General features: G+C 42.0%; 1 protein-coding gene across 1 annotated transcript in view; it reads right to left on the bottom strand.

The window, feature by feature from the left end:
• kcnip3b (Kv channel interacting protein 3b, calsenilin) overlaps positions 1–20,171 on the bottom strand; it is a gene marked incomplete at both ends in the record, with an annotated part of 42,413 nt that extends 22,242 nt beyond the window's left edge. The window contains 2 exons of the mRNA XM_083979694.1: positions 4,288–4,462; positions 20,133–20,171. Coding sequence (XP_083835820.1) covers positions 4,288–4,462; positions 20,133–20,138 — 181 coding nt within the window. The remainder of the gene's footprint in view (positions 1–4,287; positions 4,463–20,132) is intronic.
• Between the last annotated feature and the right edge of the window lie 697 nt (positions 20,172–20,868).

Below are 20,868 nucleotides of genomic sequence, written 5' to 3'. Positions count from 1 at the left end.
GTTCTCCTCTCCACCACCTAAGTCTGTTTATATTAAGGATGAACTGTGAGAGGCTTCTGCCACTTTTTATTTCTCTCTGCCACCAGACTCTTTAACAGCTGATTTATAATCACTACCTCATGTTAAAGCTCCTTCAGTTTGCACATGCATAATGGCACATTCACCTATTATTAGATATATAGTATAATTGAACATACAAACTGCTGCAACAGAAAAGTGACAGTAGCGATGTCAACTATTATATAATTCACAGTATTACACAACAAAACACAGGTGTAACATTAGGTGGCGTTGATAAGGGGTACAGTAGCCCACACTACACAGAGCAGGAGGAAAAATCTGAACAAATTGGTGAAGGTTGGAGCTTAACCCTGGAATCCTGAAACCAACACAACCTCATCTCTCAAAGACAGTTAGGACTGAAGCAGCCAAGAAAATGTCTTTGCATTAGTCTAGTTAGTAGGAAGGCGGGGTTACCACGCACCCGAAAGGTATATTTTTCTAACTTAGCTTTTTGTAATCCTTAAGGTGTCTAGTAAATGAATTTTGATGATCCCTGTGCCAATTATTGTCCCATTGTTGAAATGTTAAAACAAAAACATGGGACAATATTTCAGGTTGGGATCATCAACATTTGTTTACAAGACATCTTGAAGATTGGAAAAATATAAAAGTTAGAAAAAAATGTCAATGAGGTGCATGGAGGAGGAGTTCCTGTGATAAAATGCTGCCATTGTTTTAAACATTTTTTGGTGTTTTTTTTAGTTTTTATGTAGCATATATGATTTAATCATGGCAGTCAAAAGGAAAATGGGGGTCAGTTGTCTCTGTAGGATGTTATAGTTCAGGAGCTTTATAGATTTACATTTTTAATTTTTCACAGTCGGAAATCCAGGATGGCCACAAAAGATGGTCAAAAATAAATTATTATGTGTCATTTACTAGACACCTTAAGGATTACAAAAAGCTAAGGTAGAAAAATATATCTTTCGGGTGCATGGGAACCCCCCCCTTCCTACAAGACTACACGTTCCGTTGATGTTTTGCAAATCATTTCTTTACACATATAAATATACTGACTCTTAGAAGATGCCTCATTAAGTCTCCAGAAACAAGAATGAGGGCATGGTTAATCAATTAACTGCAAACATAACTGATCAATCTGTTGATCTTTGTGATCATTAGTTGCACAGCAGGTGAGTAACGCCCCTGCCTTGGCATCCTCACTCATCCTGTCCACATCTGTCCTCAGCTGTACACCTCATGTCCAGCAGTCTGTCAACTGGACTCCACCACCGCCAACACTCTCTGATACACATCTCCCATCTCTGTGCTGCTATTTTTAGCTCCTAGCCATTACAGAGGTGAGGGCTTGCCCACTGACAACGCTGAGATGAAATAGATCCCATCACAGCGCTGCTTTTCTTTCTCTGTGTGTGACTGTTTTGTACTCACTGTGCTCCTGTTTCACCTGCACAAAGAGCTTTTTCACCCAATTTGGCAAACTGAAGAAAATAAAACCTGCAGGATTATCTGAATCTATTAAACAGTGGTGAGTGTTGGTGTGTATCAGGGAAGTTGAAACTACATTTGCAGCTGAGAACACTCTTCAGCTCACTAGTAATAATGAAGGGAGCAAATGAGCAGATGCAGAACATGCACTCACCCTGCAGCATCTGATGTGCTCTAGCATCTCTGCACATTTTGACACTTGTTGTCTGTCTGCAGTCCAACATGTTGTGCAGCTCCAGCACACATGCCTACAGTTTCAAAAGCACTGTCCAGTGTCCACTAGATAGACTGGGTACATGTAATTCAGGTGCACAGGACATTTGAAACTTAATATTTGTCTTCTAAAACACAGAAAACTCTGTCCATAGTTGACCAAGTCTGCACCTGCCTAAGCATCTCCACACACATCCAGCCCAAACAATTGTTGCATCAGTGTTTTTGGATGGCAAGAGTCCTTTTAACTTTTAAAAATGCAAACAGTTGTCTAATGAAGCCACTTGGGGCCGCTAAAGTGAAAAGTTTTCTGGTGAAGCTGAAAAAACAAGAGCACTTAGTAAAGTGTTGCTGCTGGAGCCAAGGGAGGAAGAGGAGGAGGAGAGGCCAACCCAACCTGATACAACGTTTGTGTGTGTGTGATAGGACACAAGGGCAGATCTAATACGACTGAGTTGAACTCTCACATTCCAGTGTCCTGCTGTCGTTACATGGTACATGAGGCTAATTTACTTCTAAAATGTAAACTCTTTTCAGCCTTATATAATGTTTGCTTCCTCATGAATATAACCTTTCTTTCAAAATAACCATGTCTCTGTACTTTCATTGCACTAAATCTTCTTTAACTTGCAACTATGACTAAATCTATGACAGCTGGCTCTAGTCTCCCCAGTTATTTAACCAGACATGACTAATCCATCTCTGTTCACGCTGCCTTCCAGCAGGTATCTACAGAAAGCCTTTTTTGTGATGGAACATCAGCAAAATGTGAAAAGAGACTGAAGTAAACGTTTGTAAGAGCTGTGACCTGATGGAAATAATTACAAGCATACATCAGCGGGTAACAATGCTGGGAGCTTGGCAGACAGGGAGAGCTTTCATTCTGAGTCTGTGTCCCTGCAGGCCAGGGATTAACTGTGCACAATCCCAGCTGCACCACTGGGTGGAGCACTGAGACCAAGTCCATCAACAAACCAGGACTAGAGCCCAGCACAAGCTTCTTACGGATCCAGGAAAACACCTTTGAAAAAAGTGCCATTATGTGTATTTGTGTTTTATGAGTCAGGAACCGTTAAAACACTGGCTAGAACCTGGGGGGAGGTGCAGTGGGAATGAAGAAGGACAATGGGAAACAAGGGAGTAAAATTTGACATTTTGAAGGAAGAGATGTTAAAAAAAACGTAGGCTAATGATTTTTTGGGAGTCAAATGTAATTTTCCCTGTTGTCCAATCAAAGAGTAAAAAATGGTGAACAATCACACACGATCCTACAGCACAATGACATTTTCATTACTATCTAATGTCAATAGTCTTTTCAAACACTAACAGGGAGTTGGGAGTAGGGGGAAAATACAGTGAACAAGAGTGTAGCTTAGGTGACGGCTCAACACCGCCACTGTCATTCTAAAGTCTTATATCATTGAAAATAAAGACAAGTCAAGAAATAGAACACACCTTCCTCAAGTGCACAGCTATATGTGTGTATATTAGAGGTATACACACATATAGTAAAATCATATACAGTGGCATACAAAAGTGTGGGCACCCCTGGTCAAAATGTCTGTTAATGTGAACAGTTCATCAGGTGGGAGATTAAATGATCTCCAAAAGACATAAAGTTAAACATGAAACACACTTTTGCAATATTTTAAGCATCATCAGTGTATTATTTTAGTTTTCTGCAGTTTCAGAGTGAAAAGGGGAAACAAAGCAGCAGCCTGCAAAAGAATGGGAAACCCAGGAGACTTGAGCTCTCAGATGACTTTGACCAAGGTATCAGACAAGATATTTACTGTTTACACACTGTGATAGTTTCCAAAGGCGGGGCTGGCCAAACCTTTGCTGAGGGCCCTTTTCCTTTTCTATATATACTGTATATATATATGATTATAATAAATGTAAAGTGATGATAATGTAAAGTGAATGTGTCATCTGTAACTTTATGCCTTTTTGAAATTTTGACCAGGAGTGCCCATACTTTTGCATGCCACTGTAACTACAGTTTGAGGTGGATCCAACCTGTGTGCTGTATGCTGCTGTTAATGTGATTTTACCAGATCTTTAGTTTTGTCTTCCAGTACTGTCTCCTGTCGGGAGCTCTTTACCAAAATAGTAAAACTGTTGTTGCTCCCCTGTTTCCCATAGTCACGTTTTCCTCCCATGTTTAAACACTAGCAGCTACACTGGGCTGATCGTAGGCTTTATTAAACTGAGTTCCCTAGTTGTTTTCCACTATGCATGTGTATGTGTGCTTGTGGAGGGCAAAAAAGATCAGATTGGAGGCGTAGAGGCGGAAAATTTCAGGTGTGTGTAGAGAATATAAATGGTGAACAGAGGCTGGAGAGACATTTGATAAATGAGTGTTTGCAGCTAAATGATCTCTGGGTACTTGACCCTGGGGTCAACCGAGTCGGCGGGGCCCACGGGGACCTGAGGAGGCCGGGAGAGGTCCGGCCAGTCGATTCCACCATCGACTCTAATACTGTTAGTCACATTTGTTGCGCGTTCACCACATCGTTAGTCTCGCTTACAAATCACACTCATTCCACATCAACCCCTCACCTTTGTCCTGTGGCTGTGTGCTGGCGATGATCCATTTGACCAGGCAGCACTTCATCAGCGCTTTCCGAGAGAACCGCGGCTTCTGCCACTTTCCAGAATCCTTCACCCGGCCCGGCGCTGGCTCCACGCCGTTGGCATCTCCCAGCAGGCTGCCGTCAACCACCTTGCCATCCACCTTAGAGAGGGAGAGAGAGAGAGAGAGTGAGAGAGAGAGAGAGAGGAGAGTTCAGGTCGATATGGAAATCAAACAAATTAACCTGGAGATTACGTGTGTGCTGGGAAAATATGATTATCCTCCGATCTGGAGGTGTTTCAGGAACATTTCAGAGAGGTTCAGAAAGAGTTCAGCTCACTGCTGTGGTGTTTTATGAGTTTATTGTTATCTGAGGACAGTTCATGCCTGCTCCACTGAAACACTTTCTTCAAGGAAACTTGTTCTTCTGTACAACAATCACTCAGAGCCTGTTTATGTAACGTGGCAGCTCACAGTAGCCACACTTCACTGTTTAATTACTGGTGTCCAGTCCTCCCATGTCCCAGCACAGACCCTCACAAGGACTCTGACCCGCTCCCAGGACATCTCATTAACCACTCCCTTTATGTCCCACGGCCGTTCTGATCCAAACCACAGCTGACTCTGGAAAAATACTACTTACCATTATATTGTTTCACTTGGTTAATAGCACATACAGCTGGGCAGGAGACATTGTCTTTTATTTTTCATGTCAAAAACTGATGCATACATTTCCCATAATGCAACAAGACTGCTGGACGGTTCAGTCAGAGATTTGGGAGCGTATGTAGTCTTGATCCGAGCTCACTTCTGTCTAAGTCCACATCCATTTTAGCCACTGGTCGGATCAGCATCCTCTCTCTTTGAGCTGTGCTTTACACACTGGCACAAATGGCCATGTTGTAGATGCCATGGATAGTTCACTTACCATTTTACAGCTAGAGTTGTGATTTCTAATGTTTTCTTTAATGTCTTCATTGTCATACTACAGTTTTTCACAATTGTTAAAACACATTTTTTGAATCCTTCTGTCCTTTTCTCAGAATTGTAAACACAAAACTCTTTTCTCACACTACTTTCACAAAACCTCTGATTCTTTTTGCAAAACCATACCATCGCCTCGAAATAGTTTTACCTGAATCTGTCAGATCTTGCACTAATCAGTCAAAATAGAAAAACTGCTGAGCAGTCAACACACTATGGAAAACCCAGTGTTCAGGGCAGGTAGCTCATGGAGAAATGTTTGCTGATCACATTACGGTATAGCACATGCATTTTGCATCACCAAAAGTAAAGGAAAACAGATTTCACAACTCTGCAGATTTAGCATTTACTCTGCATTCATCAAACATCAACTATAGTAATAGATACTGTGAAAAAAAATCATTTTCATCATCATCCTGAAATTGATAATGCAATGTAAAGGGTAGAAAAATCAAAAGACTAGTTGATCACGCAGTCATTGAGCTTCACCTGGCCTTTGGGCTGGGTCGGACCACAGCTCTTCATCAACATCACATGCTACATTTGTCCTATTTACACTTCACATAGTGTAATGGCATCGTTTTGATGGACCATCTCAACTACAATGTTCTCCTGCTGGGGTGTGAACAGAGGTGTCCTCCCAACCCAGTATGGCAGTCTGGCAATAATGTTCATATACTGTATATATATATATATATATATATACACACACACACACACACACACACATATACTGTATATATAGTAACTTTCATTGATAAAACAGTACAGTAAAGTAGACTGTTGTCTTGTCTAAATCTCCAGGTTATGGACACAGAGAATCTACTGATGTTTGGTTTGACCCTTTGGCCTGACTCCCTCATTGTCACGTCATACACAAGGACATGGTCTATGACAGTAGTCTGAATGTCATCAGAAATGACCACTCGGTGTCTTCTTGCATTCTAAAGTGGTTTATATTGGTTTTAACATCATGAGAAACAAGTGTGATCATTTATGAGTCGTGTTTGACGGATGACAAGTGTTTTATTTGTGTAGATGTTTTGTTGTTACCATTATGCATCTTAAGTGCATCACAGTGACAACTTTGTTTTATTGCATGAGACTTGTGTTTACAGTTTTGCAAAAAGGAATGACTGAGGTCTACAAATAGTGTTTTACTAGCTGAAGATAGTTTATGGTTTTGTCAAAAGGTTGTTCCATTCAGTGGATGAGTTCAGACAACTGAGCAGCTGATTCACACAACAAGAATGAATGTTTTAGCAATTCAGAAAAACTGTAATAAAAAATAATTACCACAGTAATGAAAAGTGTTGCAACAGCTCTCGGATCCCTGTGTTTGACTGTGCACCCCACACCCACAGTAGCATAAGCCAATGATAGCATCATGTAGCCGTTTCACTCAGCATATGGTGTTGAAACGTTTTTAATGAGGACGGATTACAAGAGTTTGGCTGCAGATGCATCAGCCCATAATCTGCTGCTGCTGAGTGGAACAGAGAAAAGACCAACAGGGAGCTATCTTTAGTTTTGGAGGGAGCTCAGCTGATTTGGACTTTATCTACAAAATGTTCTAATCTGTGTTGGTCAGTGAGGACGTCACTCGGTCAAAGACGAAACAGCTTTCTTAGAAATCAGGGCGCAGGTGAGGTTCCTTTAATATTTCTGAGTCAAGCACCATCACATCTTGAAATATCTAAGATAAGGTTTCATTTTATTATATATTTTATTAAAAGACTGTTTCTGTTCATTTTCATATTCACCTCCAACTTGTTATTATGACTCTTACTATGCCAGACTATTCCCCACCAACTCATCTATATTCAGTGTTTATCTTCTTTCATTGTTGGAGAAGAATTTGACATTGAAATGTTTTACTCTAATATATTTTTCACTTTCTCTCCATCATATTTTGGCATCATTTCAGTTTCTTTTACAGAAAACATCAATTTGATCTGATGTGATTTGATTGAGCAGGAATGTCTCTCGTCAGATTCTCCAGAAGCTCTATTAAGCTGCTGCCGCTGAGCGCATGATAAACACATACACACATACACAAATGTGCAGAAAACGCACACACTTGCATGTGTACACTGGAGCGAGTGTGGGGAGGAAGATGAAAGAGGTGAACACAGAACAAACAGAGGCTCTGTTTACTCTGTGGGGAGGACAGGAAAGCAAAGGATGACAGAGAGAAAAAGAGGAGGAGAAAAGGAGGGAGATGGGAGGAGGAGAGCAGCGCGCACACACAAACACGCACACACACACAGGATTTTAAACGGCTATTTGATCCCACAGGAGTCTGACCATGCAAATCCTGTATACTCAAAGACAGTGAGAGAGAACGAGAAAGGAAAAATAGAGAGGGGAGTGAAAAGGAAAAAAGATGTGAGGGAACAAGTGTTCCTTTAAGAACTGAAGTCAATTACCATAATGAATTGTGGCCTATCTGAGAAGAAGGGCAAAGGACGGCCAGAGGACGGAGGGATAGAGGGTGGGAGGACGGAGGAGATGAAGATATGAAAGCATTTTACTGGCGAACACATCTGCCAGGCTATTTCTGTACATCTTCCACACCAATAGACGGATAAAAAGAGCAAAGACGAGAAAAGAAGGAGAAGAGTGGAAATCCGCACTCATTACACTCAACACAAACACCGGCTCAAATGTAATGGCAACACAGCGGAATAGAAAGAGATGACGGAAACAATTATACCAACATCTATTTATCCACATATCAGAAGTGGAGCAGCACAGAGTAACGTGAACAAAGGTCGGGACGGAGCTGAGCGCCGACTGACTCACAGAGGAGTAGATTAGAAAAAACAATGGTTTCCAGTAGGGCTTTTCAGTGGAAGTCACAGAATGGAAAGAGAAGGCCGCAAAACAAACAGATGCAGCCAGACACAATGTAAACACAAGATCATTCAGCGTTATATTAGCTTTTCTTATTCATGGACTGCTGGACACACACGCACGCACATGCAATTTCAACTACTTTTTATCTTCTATTCCTTCTTAACGCTTCAGCTGGCTTTGTCCTGGGGCAGCACTTCCCTCTTGTAATGTGTGCCTCTGAAGCACACACACACGCATAATGCAGAGCATATACCCATAACGCTCAAAGCAAACACAGAGCAGCGACGCGGTGAACATCGCTATGCGCTGGCATAAATTATTAAACATCAGTCACCCATGTTGTTCGTTCACTGCATGTTGGTTTACATGAAGCGTGAACTCCAGCCTCATTACTTGAGCTCTTTATCCCACTGTACCAACACACACACACACACAGTCTGGACCAACTCAAATAAAGTCAGAGGAAAAGTAAACTTAATGCAAATTCTTGACTCTAATTACATGTTTTGAGGTCATCTTCATTTAGATGTATACAAGCCTCTTCTATTCATGATAAATCAGGGTGTGACACCATTTTTCACTTTGTAAACTTTTGTTGGAGGGCCACATTTTCCCCAAAGGCCCACTATTTGTCTGTGTAACCCTTTGTTATTATGTTTCCCCTGTCTTAAATATTCCTAATCGTGCACAACCTACTTTAGCAACACTGTTTTTGGTCATGATGGTCATGCCAATAAAGCCAATTTGAGATGGAAGTAATTTTGACAGAATTAGAGCAGCTGAGGCATCATGAATGTAATTTTAGCGACAACGTGGGATGGAAAAGATGGAAACACTGATGGAGAAGGGAGAAGGAGAGAGAGAGAGAGATGTAGTTGTGCAATGTCCTATTAGTGGATGGGAGTGGCCATTAATAAGTTAGATGTGATTAACATATACCAGGCCATGGTGGAGATACAGTGTGTCTACTTCTCATGTTCTGCTACATACAGTATAGAATATTAGATCATATTTTCACAGACTTTTTCTCAGTCTGAATTAAACTAGGTTGCTTGTTATGGGGGGGGGGGGGGTCCTGTTTTTATTCCAGAGCATGGTATATCATTTTGAGCATTATTTATCCATTTCACATTCAGATTTTGTAATAGTCTCTTAAAACTCTGCCTTTGCACTTGGCCTATGCGTATGCTTACATTTGCTCAAACTATGTTCACTACTGTTATAAAGTTGCAAGGTCAACGTATTTAGACCTATAAACTTTTCTGTAACAGACAAAACTGACCAGTCACCAGTCGGTTCTTTCTAATGACCTAACATATTCTTATCATCTGCCACATTTTCCTGAAGTAAACAACAACTTATTTACCAATTAACAACACTCATGTAATGTATTGGAATTGGCCCAGTGGTTAATGTTATATGACCTGGGAGTGAATGTCCATCATACCATTTTCTATTGCCATCAAAAGCCCTGTAAGTCTTGGCAGATTTTTTTGACAGCGACTTTAAACACATTTCTATCTTTTCTATAACTGACTTCCTTCTTTTGTTAATTAACAACTTTAACACATTTCTCTCACTATAATTACTACCTGAATCATAGGCCGGTTGCCAGAACTAATAATTACATAATAACGACATATTAATGAATTCACAATTTTCCAACCAGTATCACTCTGATTAATTTCCAATAGTTTGAAGAAACCTAAGAACTAAAACTCAGATATCTAAGATTTGCTAAATTATTCTATGTTTGTGAGGACATCTTTATTTCATGGCACTACCTCATTGTCTATTTGCACCACTATTGTACAGTACAGTCTGGCCCCTGACCCACTTTATTTAACTATGCTTGTATTCTTTAACTTATTGTTCAGTTGTTGTCTTTGTTCTGTAGGTATTTTTATATGTAAATACAGAGACTAATGCAAAACCAAAGTCAAAGTAAAATTCCTTGTCTGTGTGTGTGTACTTGGCCATTAAAGCTGATTCTGATTCTGATACACAAAAACAACGCCACAACTTAACAACAACACAATGAGCACAGAGAAATATATGAGCAATAAGTGCATAGACTATAATTCCTATGCTTTTTATAAAGAGCTACCTGTGTGGACTTAATCATACACAATTTTCATCTGACTTCCTCCTTTGCTCCTGTTATAATTTGTAGCAATTAGACACTAGGCATAGCTACTAGGGTGCAGCTGAAGGAGAAGAGAAGAAGTAAAACAAAAACAAGTTGAGTCACTTGTCAACAGAAAAATGTCTTCACAGATGCTGCATGGTGGTTCGAGAGCCAGACTTGGGAACTGAGATGCCTTCTGTTTTCAGATTGTAGCATGAAATAACAGAGTCACAGCCGTAACTGTAAGTGGATAGAGAATATCTTCATGACAGTACATATTCTTTTCGATGTGGCGGTGCTTAGTGCGGCTCTTGCATCCTGAAGAAAATATGTGAGCAGGCTGATGGTCCAGAGCTGATACTATTTGTGTCCTGACTGCTTGAGCCTCTCAGTATGGCTGTCAGTGTGAATCAGTGTGTCTGTGGGAGGATGGCACCTCCATATGGACTGCATGCTGTGTGTGTATGTGTGAGCGTGTGTGCATGTGTGTGTTTGTGTGTGGAAAGAGTTTTATATTGATGTGTGAGCCTTCATGTGGAGAAAGAATTAATACTCTGGGGAGGCTCCAAGCAACAGAGGAGCCATGTTTCAATTATCATCTCTCTCTCTCCTCTCTCTCCTCTCTCTCCATCTATCTATCTCCAGCCCATGCCAAACACATCTGTTATTCCTATTGGTACACGTCAGTAGGTATATTGACAGATAATAAAGATACCATGTATGAACATCACAACATTAATTGATCAGTGATTGATATGTTACAGCAGCATCTCTTCAGCTCACTGCATTTTCACCCTCTGGGTCGATAATATTGTGCCTCGCTCAGTACAGTCATGTTAGCGCTGAGTGTGTGTTTCTTTATGTACACTAACTCACAAAAGAAATTTTCCATTTGGACTGGTCTTTACCATATCAGAGCTAATTTACAATGATAAATATGCCTCATTTTGAAAGCCCAGATCCAGAGGAAATGAAAGTACTGTGAGATAAAATGAGGATTTCAGCGAGAATGGCAGTTTTATGTACAAGCTACAAAGTCTTTACATCCTTGTTTTTCTGCTGCAGTGCTATGAAGAGAAGCTCTTCTCTCTGAGTTTGGTGTTGATGTTGGATCAGAAGTGAGCAGTGCCCATTCCCATTTGGATACAGTTACCAGACCTGCTAAATTATTTAATGAGTCTAAATCAACCAATCACTCCACCTATTGAACAGGTGGGTCTCTCAGACACTGTATCGGGTGCTGCACAATGCAGTGTGTGTGTGTGTGTGTGTGTGTGTGTGTGTGTGTGTGTGTGTGTGTGTGTGTGTGTGTGTGTGTGTGTGTGTGTGTGTGTGTGTGTGTGTGTGTGTGTGTGTGTGTGTGCGTGTGTTGCCGTCAGCATGTCTGCTGTGGCATCACTGATCTGTGCAGGTTGACTGCGTGTGACTGCTTTGATTGACACGCTGCTCTGTGGAAAAACTGCAGCATCAGACTCAGACATCAGTCTCTTAAAGGAAACGTCCACTCTAAAATACTTAGGTTGACTTTACAGTCACATTGAACCTGCACTCACTGTCTTAATCTTTAGCACAGTTCTGAAGGGGTTTCAATCAAATCCCTCACAATAACAAACTGTGGGATGGCTCTTCCACCCTAAAACCCAATATTCCAACTACAGATGTGTTCAGCAGTGTATAAACAGATATACAACAGATATTCAATATATGGAATATGTAAGGAATAATGTATAGTTGGTCGGTTGTTATGGAGAAATAAACCCCGACAGGAAGTATGGAACCTCGATGCGAAGCGATTGGAGCGCTGGACCAATCAGAGAGCAGCATTCAATAGAGCCGTGTAATAAACAGATATATCATCCATCACTATTGCTGGTAGAACCAATAACTGAACACATGGTAGAATTAAATGACTACATTAGTAGAAGATATTGATTAAACAAGATTTATTTTCTTGATCAATTATTTTGTCCATCAAATGTCACTAATGTGACAGTGAAAAAACAGTAAAATTATAATTTCATGTAGCCCAAGGAAATAGTTGGTGAGTCATGCAAAACTGAAGGTATTCAGTTTCCTGTAATATTTACTCATTTGATGCTTTTTATCCACAGTGACACAACTCAGGCTTCAGCACAAATCACTGAATGTTCACTAGTGCCAGTAGGCAAGTGAAGAGATGCACAGCACAGTATGTGAGAAATAGGCATGTTGTCAGGGTGTTAAAGGTCCCAGAGAAGATGAGTCTGGGAGGTTCTTGAAGATAGAGAGGGATCAAGCAACCAGAGGAGGACAATCTGGACTGTGATGCCGAAGCCAGACAACATTTCTTGGAGGAACACGGTGACGGAGAAGGAGCAAAAGGTTATATGACTGAATTCAAGTAGATGGCTGCAGACCCAGAAGTCACTCTGATGTCAATCACTAGTGACACTAGTCTTCACATTTGAGAAGCTGCTGGATACATAACAAAAATAATAAACATTTCTGCATTTCAATATTCTGCTGATTTACCAAAAGAAATGATAAAATCAGTTCCAGCAAAATACATGTCGATCAAATGAGTCCCTCCAGCAGCTGCAGGACCTGTGATGTCACAGAGACAATTTGACAACAGTCAGTTGCTCCATGTCAGTAACGTTGTAACCATGACGGCCAAGACCCCAAACCACTGTCATAAAACTGGTTTATTTTCCGACAGACACTAAAACACCATGTGAAATATGGCGTCCTGCTGAACAACAGCAGCGGGTTGGGATTGTAAAACACAGTCCAGAGGGCACGGACAAACAACGTATTGTGTTGTTTAAGTTAGAAGACTCACAGAGGAAAAAAATCAATCACAGAAAAGAGTCAGTTTTCACACAACATGTTCAATAAAACAGCTGCTCTCTGCTCTCTGGTGTTCCATCCTTCACCTACAGGAATTTTAAAGGCTGCTAAAACTGTCCTGCAAATGTAAAAGAAGTTAAAGGATGGCATTCATATCCATGATAATTGATTACTGTCAGCAAATCCTATCAAAAATCCTTCTCTCTTTATGCCTGAAGCAAGACGTTAATGGGAGACGCTCTCTACAGCTCAGGGTTTGATTTATACATCAGCATGTTTCACCAATCACCACAGCAACAGCTAACACATGTTCTGTGCCTCATCATCAGACCATGTCTGCATTAATTAATCTATTCATTTGATTTCTATTGTTTATCTAACAGACACAATGCACAGTGCCAGATATACAGAAGCTAGAAGCTCATTTCCATCTGTTGTCCCGGAGCAGCAGCCCCCAGTGACGGCGAATTAAACCTCACACTAGAGGTCGACCGATTAATCGTTTTGGCCGATTAATCGGCGCCGATAGGACGTTTTACAAACTATCGGAATTAGTGGAACTTGGCTCCGATAGTGGCCGATGGCTGCAGTTTTTTCCACAGCGCCATAAACTGCTTCTTCCCTGCCGCTCTCTGTCTCTCTGATCACTGAGGGGCGGGGCTGCTCTTCACACACACACAGAGCATGGGAGAGAGAGAGAGACGGGGCATGTGCAGCGGCAGCAGAGGAGAAGTGACCCAGGTGAGGGTAGGTGTGGTGCGGTGCGACCGCAGTAAGAGAGAGGCGGCAGGTGGAGGGGCTGACTGGAACGAAACTCTCTTGTTATTTAATGAGAAACACTGTAGTATTTTCTCTTAATCATACAGCCTGGGTTCCTGCATAGATAATGTGGTGGCGGCTGCCACGCTAAATATCTCACCGCCACCAGCTCACGAGTCAGTGTTTTTTTTTTTTTTTTTCCCCTCCGGCTTTTTGTGCTTTTATTTTGAAAGGACAGCTAGAGAAAGACGGGAAGAAGGAAGAGAGAGCGCCGCTTCAGCTTCAGAGTTGGGGTAGACGCACAATAATGGCTCTTTACACTACAAAGTTGGGCTCTATGGGCTCTACTCGACTTGGTTTAGGTCCTGTTCCATAACAGCTGAGTTCCTCCTCAGCGGGGACGGTGTCGTCATATCACGGCCGCTACGTGCGTCTCGCTCTCTTTTTTCTCTCCTCCCGTCAGCGCCAAACACACTCGTCCGCAACTCGATCACGATCATTACAGCGTGGTTTTTCTTTTTACAGGCTATGGGTTTTCCACACAGTAGCCTAGGCTAATTGTAGTGAAACAGTCACCTGTTAATGTACGGCGTAACCACACCACGAGCTAACGTCCTGTTTAGTTACAGTCTCCTCTCCTGCAGCGTCACGTCCTCACTACAGCTGTTCTGATGTAAACAAACTCAAGCGTGGAGTTTGGCTGTTCGTCACTCACAGGGTCCAGGGATGATTCAGTGTCCCACATCCTTTAGTTTTACACTAGCTAATAGCTATATGTTATTATTTAAAAAAAAAAAAAATGTAATTAAAAAAAATTAATTAATATTTTTTTTTTTTCGTGGGGGGGGGGGGGGGGGGGGGGGGGGGTATCATCGGCCGATTAATCGGCTATCGGCTTTTTCCTGCTCCAAACTATCGTTATTATATCGGAATTTAAAAATCCACTATCGGTCGACCTCTACCTCACACACTGAAAAACAGACACCATGAAACATTAATATCTCAAACCCAAAAAAAGTAACAAGTCCAAAACAAACAACAGGAAACAATACTTGTTCCCAACAGAACAAGATATTTCCATCCAGACTCATAGGACGGATGCTGGACACAAGAGCTGAGTGTGATCAGCCATGTTTTCAAGCTACATTTAAATGATATGTTTTGGGCGTTTTTAAGCCGTTAGTGAGAGTAACAGTGAAATGCAGGAAACAGGGAGAGACAATGGGAGACTGACAAGCAATAGCCTACATGACGGACTGGACTGGGAGCTGAGCAGGTGATCTCCTGCTTCAGGGCTCATTGACTCCATATGGGCTGCGTTGTAACCACTCAGACACCAGAGACAATCATTACAGTTCCTGCTCTTTATGATTGTCAGTATTAAAGAATTTCCATATCCATCTCCATATACATATATGGGTATATGAACTTATACTTTTTACTTGCACTTTAAACTGCACTGAATCGAGAGCTGCTACTGTAACAGGGGTCCGCGGGTATAGTCACAGTCACAGGCTACCAGTAAGGAGAAGTGACAGCATGCGGTGGTCAGCTGCACTGAAGTTAAACTCACTCACCCATAAAAGATGTGCTAACCCACTTGCCAAGTGGCCATTGGCCTCTTGGCGAAACGGTTAGCAGAAGACTCGGGTTCAAAACCCGCTCAGGGCAGGTCACAGAACAACATCGGTCACACTACCTCCGTTTCGTTGTTAAAGCTATGTCAATAAAGAGACTCTGATTCTGATATGCTTCACTCCACTTCATGTACAGAGCTCAGTGGTGGGCAAACAACATACTTATACTGTACAACCAAAACTACATCCATGTAACTTTTTTATTTGATCTGAAAAGGAGAAGTCTTCCTTTAATGTCACAAACTTGGAGCAGAAACCACATGTTACAGTTCACTTCAGTCCACATGGTCCTGAGGTGTCGTTAGATGCGCTGTGGTGGCATGAAAACCCGCCTCTGACTTCACAGGCTGCTCCTGACACAGGAAGCAGACACAGTAAGACACAGTGAGGAGGTAACAGTCATAAGGAGTGGGGGTGGAGGGAATGGGATCACTAAATCAAGTCAATTCAAGACCTCACAAAAACACAAAGTCATTCCTGGAACACACTGACTGTTGTTTCAGGCTGATGATGAATCAGACATATAACACTGTTTTACTGCGTATAAAACTATGTTAAGACTCTTGGTGATGGCACCACTCTGATCTCAGTGAAAATGACTTCAACTGCAAACCCCGACTGCTCATACACTCATTCTTCAGCAAAAAATAAACTCAAGTGAGTCACACACTAAAATATCAGCACACAGTTTCCTCACAGCGTGACTTAATTCCAACACCTGCATGTCAATAGCCAGAGAAAAGGGGGATGGGGGGCAGGGGGGGTCTAAATGCTGAAGGAGAGCTGCTGCAGCAGTCGGCCTTTCTCCTACATTTTTCCCTCACATATTGTTCCCAGTGTTAAGTTTGACTTACATTTAACATTCACAGGAGTGGAGCTGTAGAAAATTGAGATCGTTAGTTCATTGTCATTTTTGAAAAGCAAATTTGCAAGACAATATTCAATTTCAGCTTCTTCAATGTCAGAATGTGCTGCTGCTCATGATCTTTTGTGATAGTGGATTGAATATTGTTCCATTTGTAAGGACAGTTTGTAAAATCCAGTCATCACCTTGGACTCTTTCTGTTAATCATTTGAAATATAAAATGGTGATAGAGCTGCAGTGATCAGTTGAGAGGAAACTATGTGGACAACCTGAGTAACTTATTCTTGAATGTTAATATTTCCTCCTTTTTTTCTGTTCAACACTGCTGCACGCTGCAATTCACTGATTAATGAATGATGAAAACAGTTTGTTGAAGCCACTGACTGAATCCAGTAGTTACACAACATGAGTCAAAGATGTGAACACCTGAAAAAAAAAGTGCACACGCATCTAGAACAAAAAGCATCCATGACATGTGTATGCCCAGAGACCTCAACCCTCCATCTCATTATGTTTGGGTGATTGATCAATTGATTGCTGCGACTGGCTGAAGGATTGATGATGATGAGTCTCATCACTCCTACACACTAAAAAATGCTGGGTTGTTTCTGTAAACACATTGCTGGGTTATTCATGCTGGGTCAAAATTCTGGGTTGTTTTGGGTACTGTAAACACACAGTTGGGTTGTTTTATGCTGGGTAAATGGGTTGTGAGGGTTAATTTCTATCTGAACACCCGGTTGGGTTACTTTGACCCAACTGCTGGGTCATTCTTCATTTTCCCGCTCATCCTTTGTCGAACTTTCTGGATCTTTCTGTGAGCAGTTGGACCAGACACATCAGGATTTTCTGGTAGGTTAATATAAATAATAATTTTCCTATAGTCTTGATCGGTTGTGGTAATAGCATGATGATCTCAATATCATTTCACACTCTTGGATCAAAAGGGGGGTTAATGTTGTTGTTGTTTTCTGGGAAGTTAGGCTAGATTTTCCTAGATGCTAGCCAACGTTAGCCAACTTACAATTCTATAACATTAGCCTTTTTGAATTTTGCAATTTAATATGCAGTAGTCTCCGGGTTTATTGTTCATCTGGCTGTAATGTGCCATTGGACATTTTATATCTTCATATTTGTGTAACAGTAGCTGGCAGCTAGCTGTCGTTAGCAGTAGCTAAGGCTAGCCACAGTTAACGAGCTGACGAGCTCCAGCAGAGCCGTTAAACCCAGGAGTAACGGTTAACTGAGGGTGATCAATCAAGGTAACGTTAACATTACTTTAAGAGGGAGGACACAACGTTTTAAACCGACTGTACTTTATCAACATTACTGTATTGTTATCATTATTATTTATGTTTTAATCAGTGTTTTTTCTTCTTCTTCTTTTTTTTTTTTTTTTTTTTTTTTACCAGAGAGACAAACAGGAGACTCGCAGCCCCTCCGTGAAGCCCAGCTGTCTGCCGAACGGCGTTGGAGAAACGGTGAGTTTTCACTTCAAACTGCGTTATTTCCCGTTTTATCGGGTGTTAATCACCGGGTCTGTGTGTTGTGGAGAAGAGGAGACCTCTGCGGATAATTCGGCTCACGTTAAAAACCCCTCGAGCGTGTGGCTCTGAGGCTATCAGAGAAACAAGCTGAGCAGTGGTTAGCAGCAGCTCGGCTCCAGCCCTGCAGACGGCCTGTCTGTGTCCGCCAAACAGCGTCAAGTGAACACTGGTTTTTAACACGAAACTGATTCAGTCGTGCTTTTACTGCTTTTAAGCATCGGGTGTGGGAGAGGGGGATACGGCTACAGATAATTCGGCTCACGGAGTAAAACATCCTGAACGCCCTGATATCAAATTACGTTAGAGAAACAATCACTGAACTTTTTAGTCTTAACAATTTGACTCGGGAGCGACAATGCGTGCAGCGTAGCTGTGTTGCTGCACAAGCTGTGTAAAAAGCGAGTGGAGTGTGTATTTTCCTTTTACCAGGTATTCCAGTCAAACAACTACTGTTTGAGAAATATCAATTGTTATAGAAACTATTTCATGTTAATTGAACTTGTGCATTTTCTTTTGTCTTTTGTTTAGTTGTTAAAGGTGAGAGGGTGCTGAAGGTCCTGCCAGCTCTGCTTCCTCCATCCATCTACAGGAGAGGAGGACAAGTCTTCAGACCCACTACTGCAAGATCTGTGTGTGTGAGAGAGAACCTGCAAACTGAGCATTGTTACCTATTTGTGTTCATTCAGCCTGTGCACCTGTGCTGGTGTAAAATTTGTTAAACTGCCAATAAATTTAAGTTAACAGTGGCCTATGTGTGTATGGTGTGTGTTTGTATGATTATGGGAAATTACAACAGCAACAATAATGATTATAATATATTTTGTATTAATATTAGATAGTCATATAATATAATCTGATTATCAATTATTTATAATATTTATTATTAATATTATCAATTAAAAAAGTAAAAGTAGCAGGGCAATGGGGCAGGATATAACCCAGCACATGGGTCATTTTAACCCAGCAATAGAGTTAATTTAACTCACTAGTTGGGTCAAATGAACAACCCAACTTTCTGGGTTAAACGGGGGAACCCAGCACTTGGGTCGAAACAACCCAGCGCGTGTTCTGTCCCTATGTTGATCAGCAGTTGGGTTAAGGTTGGGTTATTTTTCAACCCAACAGTTTTTAGTGTGTAGAGAAGCTCTGCCTCATCCTGCCTGTAACTCTAAACCTCAAACCTGAGTCCTGTGTGTGTTCATGCAGCTGTCAGATGTTTGTGTGCATCCGTAGGTGAGTGTGTGCAGGAACACACCATTTGTTCTAGTCTAGCACGACCCTAAATATCAATATTTCTCCTGTCAGTCATCTTCTGCTTGCATCCACACACTCACAAGTGTCTGAGAATGAATTCAGCAACAGTAACAGGTTTTGTTGTTTCGCAGCGCAGCGTGAGAAACATGCACAGAGGGGGGAACACAGCCAGGAGCAGATCATTGTGGACATATTAATGAGCTTTGCCTTTGCAAGGTGTTCAAAGTGACTTTGGGGAGGCTGAGCTTCCACTAAATAGTAGGCTATATTAGCTCGGATGTATACCGGGAGGGGGCTTGTTGCAGAAGACCGACCTGCTAAAATTGATTCATCAACAAGCAAGAACAAGCACAGAATTACAAACACAATCTCTCTCTCCTCTTCCAAGAATTGAGGATTAGTGGCAGACCGAGTGGATTTTAACCCAGACTACAAAGTCACGCGTAAACTCGCTTGGTTCCACACGAGGTGGTCTCTCCATCACAATACAAACCACACAGAGGAAAACACACTCGCTTTAAAAAAGCAACTGGCGGAGCGAGAGGCAGAAGAGTCGCGCAGTAGACGTGATGCCAAGTGACACTTGCTGGAAGCCGCATGCAGGATTACTGCTGCGCGCCCAAAGAGGAGCTCCCCCTCTACCGACAGCCTCCAGCCCCCAGCCTCCACTCCTCCATCCTCCATCCCCCTGCCCCCAGCCTCCAGCACGGCGGCAATTACATAACTTCACTCCCAAACTCAGCTGCTCTTCTGTAGGGCAAAAAGTGGGAGCGAATGAGCCGCGGAGGTTCGTGGAGGAAAATCAGAACAACACCTATGTAGCCACAAGTTGCCTGACTGGCACATCCACGCTGATATTTTAACTTCAACGCTCTTTTGTTTGTTTTTTCCCACCTGCAGAGAATCATCAGTCAAGTGTGAGGTGTTAGTGAAGGACGCACGGCGGACACGGGGCTGATGTGTGTCTTACCTGCATGATTTCTCGTGTTGTTGCGGCGGCACTGATGGCTGCTCTCTGCTGAGCGTGTCCTCTCTGCGCGGACCCTCAACCTCCGACTGCCACTCCGCTGGATGCGATGGAATGCGCGCACACACGCACACGCACCTACACACACACACAGAGTAAGAGAAACGGAGGGGGTGGGGTGGAGTGAGAGGAACAGCCAGAGAGAAAACAAGTGGACTTGGATCTGTTACAGGCTGATGATGTGTGAGGACAGAGTCAACAGGCTGGACTGGGTTTCATTCTGCTAATGTATCGGCTTACAACATCACGTGCAGGCGGTCACCTGGAGAAAAATGATGAGCTGGAACATCAGGAAACCCCCTACGGTGGCCCTGAAGGCCAAATCACAACGGCAAATCAGAAAACACAATGCATTTCACAAAACACAATGCATTTCACAAAACATGACATTTCACAAAACACAACAACATTTCAGATTACGGGTAGGGACAATACTTCTTGTGATTGGATAGAAGTCAATCAAGAAAAACAAAGTGGAGCTAACCAACACTGTGTAGCACAAGTGTGGATGCCAGGAGTGAAGAGACTGGGCTGGTTTTGTGAAATTGTCGTTGTGTTTTCGGAAATGTTGTTGTGTTCTGAAATGTTTTTGTATTTTGTGAAATGTCTGATTTGCCATTGTGATTTGGCCTTCAGGGCCACCGTGGGGAAATGTCACATCTGGTGATCACACAGAATA

The sequence above is a fragment of the Trachurus trachurus genome, assembly GCF_905171665.1.
Source record: "Trachurus trachurus genome assembly, chromosome: 9".
NCBI lineage: Eukaryota > Metazoa > Chordata > Actinopteri > Carangiformes > Carangidae > Trachurus > Trachurus trachurus.
The sequence above is the reverse complement of the archived record's forward strand: the minus strand, read 5'-3'. Positions and strand labels throughout refer to the sequence as shown.